The 10,850-nt window shown below is 41.6% G+C and overlaps 1 protein-coding gene across 1 annotated transcript in view; it reads left to right on the top strand.

Moving 5' to 3' along the window:
• The first annotated feature begins 325 nt into the window (after nt 1-325).
• The window catches only part of CDCP1 (CUB domain containing protein 1), a 69,114-nt gene continuing 58,589 nt past the window's right edge, over nt 326-10,850 (top strand). Inside the window, exon 1 of the mRNA XM_012551316.3 lies at nt 326-745. Coding sequence (XP_012406770.2) covers nt 640-745 — 106 coding nt within the window. The 5' untranslated portion in view covers nt 326-639. The remainder of the gene's footprint in view (nt 746-10,850) is intronic.

The raw sequence follows: 10,850 nt of genomic DNA, 5'->3' as shown, positions 1-10,850 counted from the left end.
AGTTTACTTTTCAATGTACAATACTCATTTTACGAATGAGGAAACTGAGGGTCATGGATGTGACGGGAGAACTGAGATTCGAGCCAGCTTCTCACTCTAGAGCCCTTTCCAGTACAGTGTGTGTGTGTGTGTGTGTGTGTACGTGTACACAGGTGCATGAGGGAGGTGAGAACAAAGTGCCGTATGAGGCTTAAGGGAGGAGGAGGCTGTTTCAGACCTGGGGGATCATGGAAGCCTCTCTAGAGAGGCAGCAACTGGATTAGACTAAGAAAGGGGAAAGAATTCACTGGGGGGAGGGCACCTGGACTGGTGGGAGGGCACCTGGACTGATGGGGAGGAAGGGAAAGGAAAGGCAGGAATAAGAAAGGTGAGGCAGGAACCGAGAGCTTTGCCGACTGGGCGGGCCGGACCAGGGGGAGGAGGGAGGAGGGAGGAGGTACACAGCTGGGTACTGCAGGGCGGGGCGCCGAGCCGGGCCCGCTCCAGCCCGCAGGTGAGGTCTGGCTGAGCGCAGCGCAGCCGCGCAGTGGAGGCGCCTCCGCCGCCAGCCTCGGGCTCCTGGGGCAGCCTCTGGGGACCGCGGGAACAGTGGCCGGAGATCCTCGTGCCCCCGGATGAGGAGGAGGGCGAGCAGGAATCATGGGCGGCCGTAGCCGCGGCTGGGCGGCGGGGCCGCTGCCGCTGCCGCTGCTGCTGGCGGGGCTGCTGCAACTAGGCGCGGCGGCGCAGGTTGGGCGCTGGACAGGTAAGTGCGCTCGGGAGCGGCTCGGAGCTGGATGGGAGCTGGGAGAACCTGGGCCTGGGGGAGGAGGAGGGAGAGGGATTGCGCCTCCCAGAGCCCGGCCGGGGGCTGGAGAGAGGAGGCGCCCCGGGCTCCCTGCACACCTGGAGCCTTTACCTCCCAGCGGAGCTCTTCCGTTCGCGCCGGTCTCTTTGCTGGGGGTGGCCAGTTCCTGATACCTGGCCTTCTCTCCGTCCCCGAGGCTCAGGAAGTACCCACGCCTGCCCAACGGGGGCGAGGGTTCCACGCCCGCCCCGTCCCGCTGTGGGAGCGGCGAGGAGTAAGTTTCTCTCCGAACACTGGAAGAAGGAAAAAGAAAGTCGTGAACGCTGTAGAAAGGCTTGGAGAAGCCCGAAGGGCAGGAAGAGAATTGAACTAGTGAGCGGGGGAGAGAAGTGGTGGATCTCCCGATTCCTAATTTGTCCTACAGCTCTTATCTCCTGCTCCAAGGACTAGAAAAATGTTGTTGGAAAAACCCACCAAATAGCAACAGAGATTTAGAGCTGGAAGACACTGCTCTCTAGTGCAATCTCTCCCTTCCCAGAAGAGGAAACTGAGGTCCCTAGTCCCAGAAATCAAGAACAAAGCGAGGCCTGAACCCAAGTTCCTCGAATTCAGATCCCGGACAACTTCCCTTAAATCTTGACAGTTTTAAGGTTTGCCAGGAATTCACCCCATCTTCCTCCTCCTTACTTTCAGGGTCTGCCTTTGGTAAATCAAATTAGAAAATGAAAGCAATTTCCCCTAGTTGGAGGTTGTAATTTTACTGTCTTTACTGGTAATTAGTCTCCTTGCTAAGGCTGAACTTTTCCTGTATCCCACTACTCTCTGTGTTGGTTTTATTTTACTCTTCATAAAAGAGGCTGGGAAGTGGGGCCCTACAATTCGGATTTATATTAGGATTAAAAAAAACTCAGGAGGCCATTCCATCAACATATCCTTACCCTAGTAGCTTTAGAAACATCTGTTAGCCAGTTAATAATGACGAGAAATGATTTCTGAGGAACCACGATTCCTGGAATAGAGATAGAGAGGGGAAAAAAAGAGGAAGAGAATTTGGTTTCTTCATAAAGTAAGCAGCTTTAAATGGTGACTGTTGCTTCCTGCCCCATTAGACATTTGCTATGATGTCATCCATTATCATGGAAGAGGCGTAATCTTTCAATAAACTGAAAAGAAACTAGGTCAGGTGTGCACAATCAAGGTAAATACTTCCAGCCAAATAAAGTCTTATTTAAATCATTAAACTGACGATTAAACATAACTGATCAATATGTAACTTTTCTCCTTGTTCTCTTTTGCATTAATGAATGTTTTATGGGTACAGAACATTTAGAATAGCCAATAGCCTTCTAGTGGGAAAAGAATTACTTGCCATTCCCACACCTGGACTTGTGATCTGACACCCCTCCTTATGGCCTGATACGTCACAAATGCTGTGAGCCTCCCTTTTATTCGACCTAAAAAATGAGATTGATGATAACCCTGACAGCTACCTCACCGGATCGTTGGGAGAACTGAATTAAATGATGGGTTTAAAGCACTTTGTAATTTCCAAGGGCTATATAATCCAATCCAATGACATTTACAAAGTGTGTGAGTGATATCAAAACACAAACAGAAGAGTTACTAAACCATACGTGAAGATCCCTGTTGAGGGGAAACCTATTAGCATTGTTTTGTTGCATTTTTATTTTATTTGTTAGATATTTCCCAATTACAGTTTAATCTGATTCCTGCTGCACTAAGGAATGCCATGTGTTTGATACATTTGCTTTAAACCACTGTTAAACAGGAATTACTATCGTTCATAGTGCTTTACATATCACAGTTACTAAAATAAATAAATAAACTTAAGTTTGATTAGACTATCTTGGTAGCTCAAGAGGAAGAGGTTAGAGTTGTTATAAAAAGTCAAAGGCGTGGAGAGGTGCATTTCTTATATATTTCCTCTGATTTTCTCCATTTCCCCCTAGGTTGCACTCAGATTTTGGGGGTATTGATATCCCCTCTAAACCAACAAAAATTTATTAAAAGCCTGTTATATACAGAGTAGACAGTTATCTGGTCCTAATGAGAAAGAAAGTTGGCTCCAGAATCAGGAAGAAATTAATTCAAGGGCCATCTCTAGAACTATATGACCCTGGGCAACCTATTTGTAACCTCCCAGTGTCTCAGTAGAGGAAGTGCCAGTGTGCATTGATGGATAGAATTCTTCATTAGAAGTTTGTGATACCGATGAAATAAGTTGCTATGCTGCTGCTGGTACTACTACTATGGCCCTGACCACCACTACTAATGGAGGCACAAACGCAATATGTGGGGGGGGGGGGTAGAGAGGGGGAATGGTTCCTACCCTCAATGAGCTTTCATTCTGTGGGGAGAGTGGAGATACACGTAAAATGATTGGAATATATTGGTCAATGGGGACAACAATTTAGTTCAATTCAATAAATACTAAGCATGTGCGTGTTAAAAGGTCTGTGCTAGATACTAAAGATAAAAAGACCAGAAAGAAAAAAAGTCCTTAGCTATCAAGGAGCTTATAGTCTACTGAAGGCACAATATGTAAAAAAGAGAGGGAAATACCAGAAAGTTTTAGGAAGGCCAAAAAAGTGACAAGTTGGGAATAGAGAAAGAGACTACTTAGAGATGGTAGTTTAAGCTGAGGATGTGAGAAGTAAGTGTATTCCAGGAGCTGACACTGCTCAGTGCAAATATAAAGATAGGAAATTAAAAATACATAGTCCAGTCTTTTGAAGGACGAGGAAAGTGAAGCTCAGAGAATGGAAGTGACTCAGAGTCACTCTGCTGACAAAGAAGCAGAGCGGGATCTATGTCTATTCCAGGCAGGGATATGCTGGAGAACTTGGAATAGCTGTGGAGGCGGGTGTATTCGGAACACTCTTAACTTTAATCTGTATTATTAACGCTCTTTTAGGATTAGACAGCAAAAACAAAGTCTGATTTGTGGTGCTCGAGGATTTTGAAGTGTAAATGCTCACAATGAAAATAGAATCATTTTCCTGAGTGGTTCCAGCACATCCCTAATCTAGGGGAACAAACTGCGGAAGGACACGGTATCAAGTGTGTGTGAGATTGGGTTACCTATGGTTTCAGCCTAATCAGTGTATACTCCTCATCTTAGAGGTCTGTCTCCAGATTATTTTTTTTACAATCACCAGTTTTAACGGGTCATTCTGGTCTCTCTTCTGTGGTCATCTCTTATCACAGCCCAGATTACATTACTTTAGGAAGGAGATGCTACATTTATTTTCCTCTTCCGAGTTTCACCAAAAAGTGACTAACACCAGAGAAGTGACCTGACTCAGCAGGATGTGTGGTTTAAAATTAAAAATTAAAAAAGAGAATCCCAGAGATCCTTCTGATATCCTCCCCTCACTTGACACACGCACTGGCTGTTTTTACACGCCAGTACTCGTCTTGGATAGGAAGGAACATGGAGCTTGTGGGGAGGAGTTTGTGCTGGATTTATCGCCCCATCTGCTTGGGACTGGCTGTGCCAGAAAGAATTAAGTACAGATAGATGCAGAAGAACAGAACGGATATGAGGGATAGCAGGGCACTCCGAGTGGTGCTTGTGATTGAGGTCAGTGGTAATTACCCAGAAGCAGAAGCACAGGTGATGGGACTTGGGAGTTCCCAACACTTAAGAGAAGCTAGGAGCAGCTGAGCCCTCCACCTTAATGATAAAGAGCTGTTTCTACCCTTCAATTATAATTCTGGATTATAAAAATTATACTTGCAATCAAATTACTTAAAATCATTTTTACAGATTTGTAATTAGCCCTTCACCCACTTTCCCAGGTTGGAAAACAGCTTATTTTAGCAAATAGGAGAAAGGTGGTCAATTCTCTTTTGCTATGCTTCCTAAATAGGGCTCAATTTGCCATCTTCTTTGGATCATGGATGAAATCTGGGAGAGGGCTTAAAGATCATCTGGCCCAACTTCTCCTTTCTACAGTTAAGGACCTGAGGCTCAGAAAGTCTAAGCAGGGTCACAAAGTACATATCATTTGCCTCCCAGTGCTTCTGATCCCAAATCAAGCCCTCCAACTGTCATTCTTCCTGCATGAAGAAGACTGGTCTGATTAATAATGAAAATAATTTCAGGATAGTAAAATATTCTGACTTTTCTTTCCAGAAGGATCCATTTGCTTAAATGTCCAGAAGCATTGAATGCTGTCCAAAATGCAGGACTTGACAGGAAAATACTATTTATGGCTCAGGATTCAATGCCTGACAGATTGTAGGTGTTTAAGAAATACTGATTGAATAATTGAAGAAAACTAAATTCCTAAACACAGGAACTGTCCCTGTCAGCAACTACGGAGCTTCTTGGGGGATAGAAGATCAATGGAAGACGATGACTAATCTCAGCAACATGGTGATCCAAGACAACTCTAAAAGACTTACAATGAAAAACTCTTATCCATCCCCAAAGAAAGAAATGGTGTCTGACTATAAATTGAAGCATACTTTTGAACTTTCTTTATTTTTCTTGTGGGTTTTGTTTAGTCTGTTTTCCTTTACAACGTGACTGATAGGAAAATTTATTTTGCATGACTACACAGATATAACCTATTATCAAATTGCTTGCCTTCTCAGTGAGAGAGCTGGGGAGGCTAGGAGAGAGAGAATTTGGAACCTAATTTTAAAGACTAATGATAAAAATTGTTTTCCCCCCATGTAATTGGGGGAAAACTAAACTCTAAATAAATGATTTTTTAAAAAATAACTAGCATTTGAGGCAGCTAGATGGTGCAGTGGATAGAGCACCAGTCAGGAAGACCTGAGTTCAAATCTGCTCTTATACACTTAATATTTCCTAGCTGTGTGACCCTAGGCAAGACACTTAACCCCAATTGCCTCAGCAAAAATAAATAAACTAGCATTTATGTCAAAGTTTAATGTGCAAAGCACTTTACATATGCTCATTTGATCCTCACAATAATCCTTGAGAAGTGTGAACTATTATTCCATTTTGCAGATGGCAAAATTGAGGCAGGCTGTGGTTAAGTCACCTGCCCAGGGTCATACTTCTAAGTGTCTGAGGCAAGATTCAGACTTAAGTCATCTAGACCTCACATTATGCTACCCAATTGCCTCCATACATTCCTTGAGGGCCAGTCTTGTTCATGTTTTTTCCTGTGCCCTCAGGACGTTGCATATAACAGGTGCTTATTCAGTTGACTTATTAGTTTAGTTGGTAACTTTGGAGAATGAATAAGAACCAGACTAAGGATTTGGTTACCATCAATGTCAGTTGATGTGGCCATGCTTGTTCCATGGCCACAGAGGGCACCCTCATTGTGGCCAGCTTTCTTAATGGCATGTGCCAAGTGTTAGAAGGGGTAGTTAGATGAGCAGTTATTCTGGGACAATCCAACCCTGTGCTTAATAATGAGGGTCAGCTGCATTATCTTCACTTAGGAAGGATGGCAAGTGATTAGTAATCATGACAGCCACAACTGCCAACCTCTGCATGGCTCATTGGGGTTTACTAGATAATCAATTGGAAAATGGAAGGAACCTCATGGCTCCTTCAAATGAGGAAGCATTTTGCAGATGATGGCCAGACTGAGGCCCAGAGAGCTTATGCCGTTTATCCAAAGTCTCACAGGACTTGAAGCCTGGTTTTCTGACTTAAAATCCAGGGTTCTTTCCACTACCCATGGCTGTCCCTACGTACCAAGAAACTGAGTCCTGACTTCATCCCTTTCTTTCCAAATATTTTCAACTCAGTCCCCTTATCAATTGTTTTCTCTGGAAAATGTGACTGATTTTATAATGGAAATCAATGGCAAAACAGTTATTTGGTTTTTCAGAAATTTTGTGGTGACCAGAGTTTTCAGGATGTTTATTACTTATTCATCTTTGATACTGTATCTTAAAAATATTTCTATACTCATTTTTTTTCCTAAAGGAGAGTTCATTTTGGGTAAAATGAGCCACCCCTTCAAAAATCATGTTGTATTGCATGGGTAAGACATTGTAGAAATGTGCTATTTTGTTGGAAACTGTCGTGCTTTCTTAGGGGGCATCCAGGTGTCATGGTGCATAGAGCGCTGGACTTGGCGTCAGGAAGACTCATCTTTCTGAGTTCATCAGACACTTACTAGCTTTGTTACCTCAAGCAAGTCACTTAATGTTACCTCAGTTTCTTCATCTATAAAGTAACCTGGAAAAGAAAATGGCAAGCCATTCTGGTATTTTTGCTAGGAAAACCCCTACCAGAATCATGAAGAGTCAGATATGATGAAAAATTCTGCTCAGTAAAAATCCAGTTGAACTTGATTGGGAAAACATGGTTGGTCCATGAAAAATCTTGCTTTAGAGAGTTCAATCCCTCAAGTGAAACAAAATTGAACATCTCTCAGATAAATCATACAGGTTGTAGTTGGCACAGGTGCCATAATTTTTAAGTTTGAAATGAAATTCAAAGCCAGGAGGTTCTGATATTCTACTTTCACCTCTCCTGAAGCACTAATGAAGAGACCCCTTACAGGATGTTAGAGTTTGTAAATTCCATCAGCAGGCCTTTCCTGTTATCCTCTGGAGGTTTGCACAATAGACACCCCACATTTCTTCCCTCCAAACTAAGCACATATGGTGAATATCCATGCCTGAGGGACACTAGGAACTTCTTACCTCATCCTTTTCTGGAGATGGAACAGCAGGCTGTGTCTCAGCAAAGCCTAAGATGCTCAAAAAAAGCAATAGATTTGTGGAAGGAGCCTAAATCCTTCAGAAAACTCCACACCTTAGCTATCTTGCTATGATGATGATAATTAATACCAATGTCACTGAGAACACACAATTGGAAATGGTATCTTGTCTTAGGAAAATAGGCGTGGGGAAATGTTGCTGTCATACTCTCCTGAGCAATTCACTGAAAAGTCTTAATGGAGTTGGTTTCTTGGGTGTTCTGGCTCATGCACTTGTCTTTTATCTTTGCACATTGCTAACTTTCCTGTTATTTTCATGTCCTCTCAGATCCCTGACGCTTGGATGCTCTCCAAAGCTCTGTCCTAGGTCCTCTTCTCCCCTATATGTTTTCTTTCTTGATGAGCTCATGACCTTTTACTTCCACTTCCATGACCTTCATTTGTCATCTTGGTACAGATGACCACAAGCCATGTATTTCCAATCCTGGTCCTTTTGAGCTATACCTCCAAATCATCAATTGGACATCTCTATCTGGATGTTCTGTAGTTATCACCAACGTGTCTCTAATGGAGCTCATCAAGTCTTACTGGCATTTCACTAATCCAAACTATCTCAGATTATACATAGATGCTTAATAAATGCTTAGAATAAGACAATTTTGAAAGTAACTGACTTTATTGTACATATTTTAAAGCAAAATTGTACATAATCAAGATTCATGTAATTATCTTTTTTTTGTCTATTTTATATGGAAATGTTCTCTTTTGTGGGATATTTATTACATAGAAAATTTTTTTCTAAATGTTTGTTGGGTTGGATGGGATTATATCTCAATGCTTTCAGAAACTTGAGAATTAGCGAGAATGGTGAAATAACTAAAAAGTGGACTCCACGTTTTTCCTTTAGCTTTTCTGTACCCATTGTGAACTTCTCCTCCTAAGTTGCCAAAGTCTTTCCTTCATTCCAATATTTTCCAGGTAATTATTATGCTCAGGATATTATGAGTAATTTCCATTTTCGTAATGATTTCTGATATACAAAGCCAAGGGTCGTACATATGATATCAGGGAGTATGTAAGTATCAGGTAAATAGTGCCAATAAGTATTACAGAAATAAAGAGGAAGATGACATCACTTTTGCTGGAGTGGTTAGGAGGAATTCATGATTAAACATCGTTTCTGGGCCAGATCTCGAAAGATGGCTAGAATTTCAATTAATAGGAAAAGGGATTTTCAGAAAGAGATTATAGACTCTGAAGTCTGACAGAGAGTTTCAACAAGGCCAGATGAAAACTGACCTATCAGAGCTAAGGAACTAAGGGGTAGAGACCAGTTATTTGTGATGATGAGGTAGAGGCAATAGTTTAAGTAGAGGTAGCATGAAGTGGTCCGTTGAAGTCAGGGATAGTTTTGTTGTTATCCAGTTGTTTTCAACTCTTCATGACTCAATTTGGAATTTTCCTGACAGGGATAATGGTTTGCTAGTTCCTTCTCCAGCTCATTTTGCAGATGAGGAAACTGAGGCACACAGGGTAAAGTGACTTGTTCAGGGACACAGTTATATATTTAAACTCAGGAAGATGGATGACTCACTTGTTAGGGATCTTAGAAATCACCTAATACCAACTAAATCATTTTGCAAATGAGAGAATTAAGGTCCAGAAAAGAGTAAGTACCTAGTCAAAAACACATGAGTAATTAGTGCTGCCTTCAAATCCAAGGCTCTTTCTCTTAGGCTACAGTCTTGACAAGACACAGTATACCACAGAAGATAAAGGATAATCCTTGGAACCAGGAGGATTTGAGTTCAGGTCCTTCCTCTGACAAATCCCAGCTTCTAAATTCTGGTCACACAGTTCAACCTCTCAGGCTCACAAACAGGTCTCTCAAACTATAAATTAGAGATAAGTTCTGATCTGCAGTAGTGCCAGGAGTCTCTACACAAGAGAATTTCCCACATGGATGCAATCACAGGTCAATCCCTTTACCACAGAATAAACAGAAAGAAGAGTTTCTTTATGAAATTAGCACTTGGGGTCTAGAGTTGCGTACATATAATGTGTATGTGTGTGTGTATATATATATATATATATATATATATACACTTATATGTAGTGTATATATATAGTATATATGTATGTATGCATGTATAATTGTTATAAGAGGTGACTCGCTGGATGGGAAAGGAGACATTCACAGAGAGACTCACGTGATGTAAAAACAAAATATATCAATAAAAATTTTATTTTAAAAATTAGCTATGCTGCTCTTACTATTAACACTACTGTATAATTCAGTGGCATTATAGGTTAATAGAGGGGGAGGAAGCCTAAACACCATAATTATGTCTCCTTGGGGAAATGCATTCCTTTTGGGAAGTACCAGTTGATAGATTTGGTCCCAGTAGGAGAATTGTCTAAGAAAGGCTACAGCCCCAATTACTGAGTGAATTCTTCTTTTGGAGTAATCTCTTATCTGTTGAGACTTCACATTCTGGCCAATTCCTGAAGAAGCCTTAGGCTCACAATATCTATTTACAATCAGAGGGAAGTAGCTGTCTCCTAATCATGAAGGGATATCTTTTATTTCCTGTTCCTAAAACAACATGCAGATGAAGTTGGCTAAAACCAGTCTACTATATGGATGGAGAAAATGAAATATTTGTAAAAGACAAAATTTGTTATAAATAAAATGAGATAATGTTTGTAAAGTGTTTTGCAAACTTTAAAGAGCTATTTAAACTAGCTCTTATTCTGTTACCAGCAAATGGAAGAACTTAAATGACTTGCATCAAATCTGTCAACATGTGTCATGTTTATACAGCTGGCAAACAATCTAAGATGAGATTTGAACCTGGTTTTTTCTGCCTCCCAGGTCAGTTCCTTTCTGCTACCATCTTGCCTCTATTTCTTCTGTGCATGTGAGCTCACGTGCCCACTCATGATCCCATATCAGACTTGATCTTGGACTCATAACATCAAAGACTTAGAGCTGAAAGGGATTTTAGATATTATGGAACAATATTGAAAAAACCCAAGTTCAAATTCCATCTCTGTATGGCCTCGGAGGCAAATTACTTATCTTTCTTGAGTCTTAGTTTCCTCTTCTGTAAATGAGGGGTTAATATAGATCGCGTTGAGAAGCCTTCCAGATCTAGATTTATGGTCTTATGATCCAGTCCCAATTCTCGAAGATGGGAAGTTATTTGCCCTAAATCACACAGGTAGTAATTACCAGAGCTAAGATTTGAGACCCAGCCTTCTGCTGCCAGATCCGGTACTCACATGGCTGTGCCCCCAGAGTAAACCACCTCTCTTGTGCTCCGGATAATTTTTGCATGCAAACATATGTGAGATGGATGGAAAAGTGCATCGTGTCT

This window comes from Sarcophilus harrisii, chromosome 5 (assembly GCF_902635505.1).
Source record: "Sarcophilus harrisii chromosome 5, mSarHar1.11, whole genome shotgun sequence".
Lineage (NCBI taxonomy): Eukaryota > Metazoa > Chordata > Mammalia > Dasyuromorphia > Dasyuridae > Sarcophilus > Sarcophilus harrisii.
Note: the sequence above shows the minus strand (reverse complement) of the source record. Positions and strands in the feature narration are given on the sequence as shown.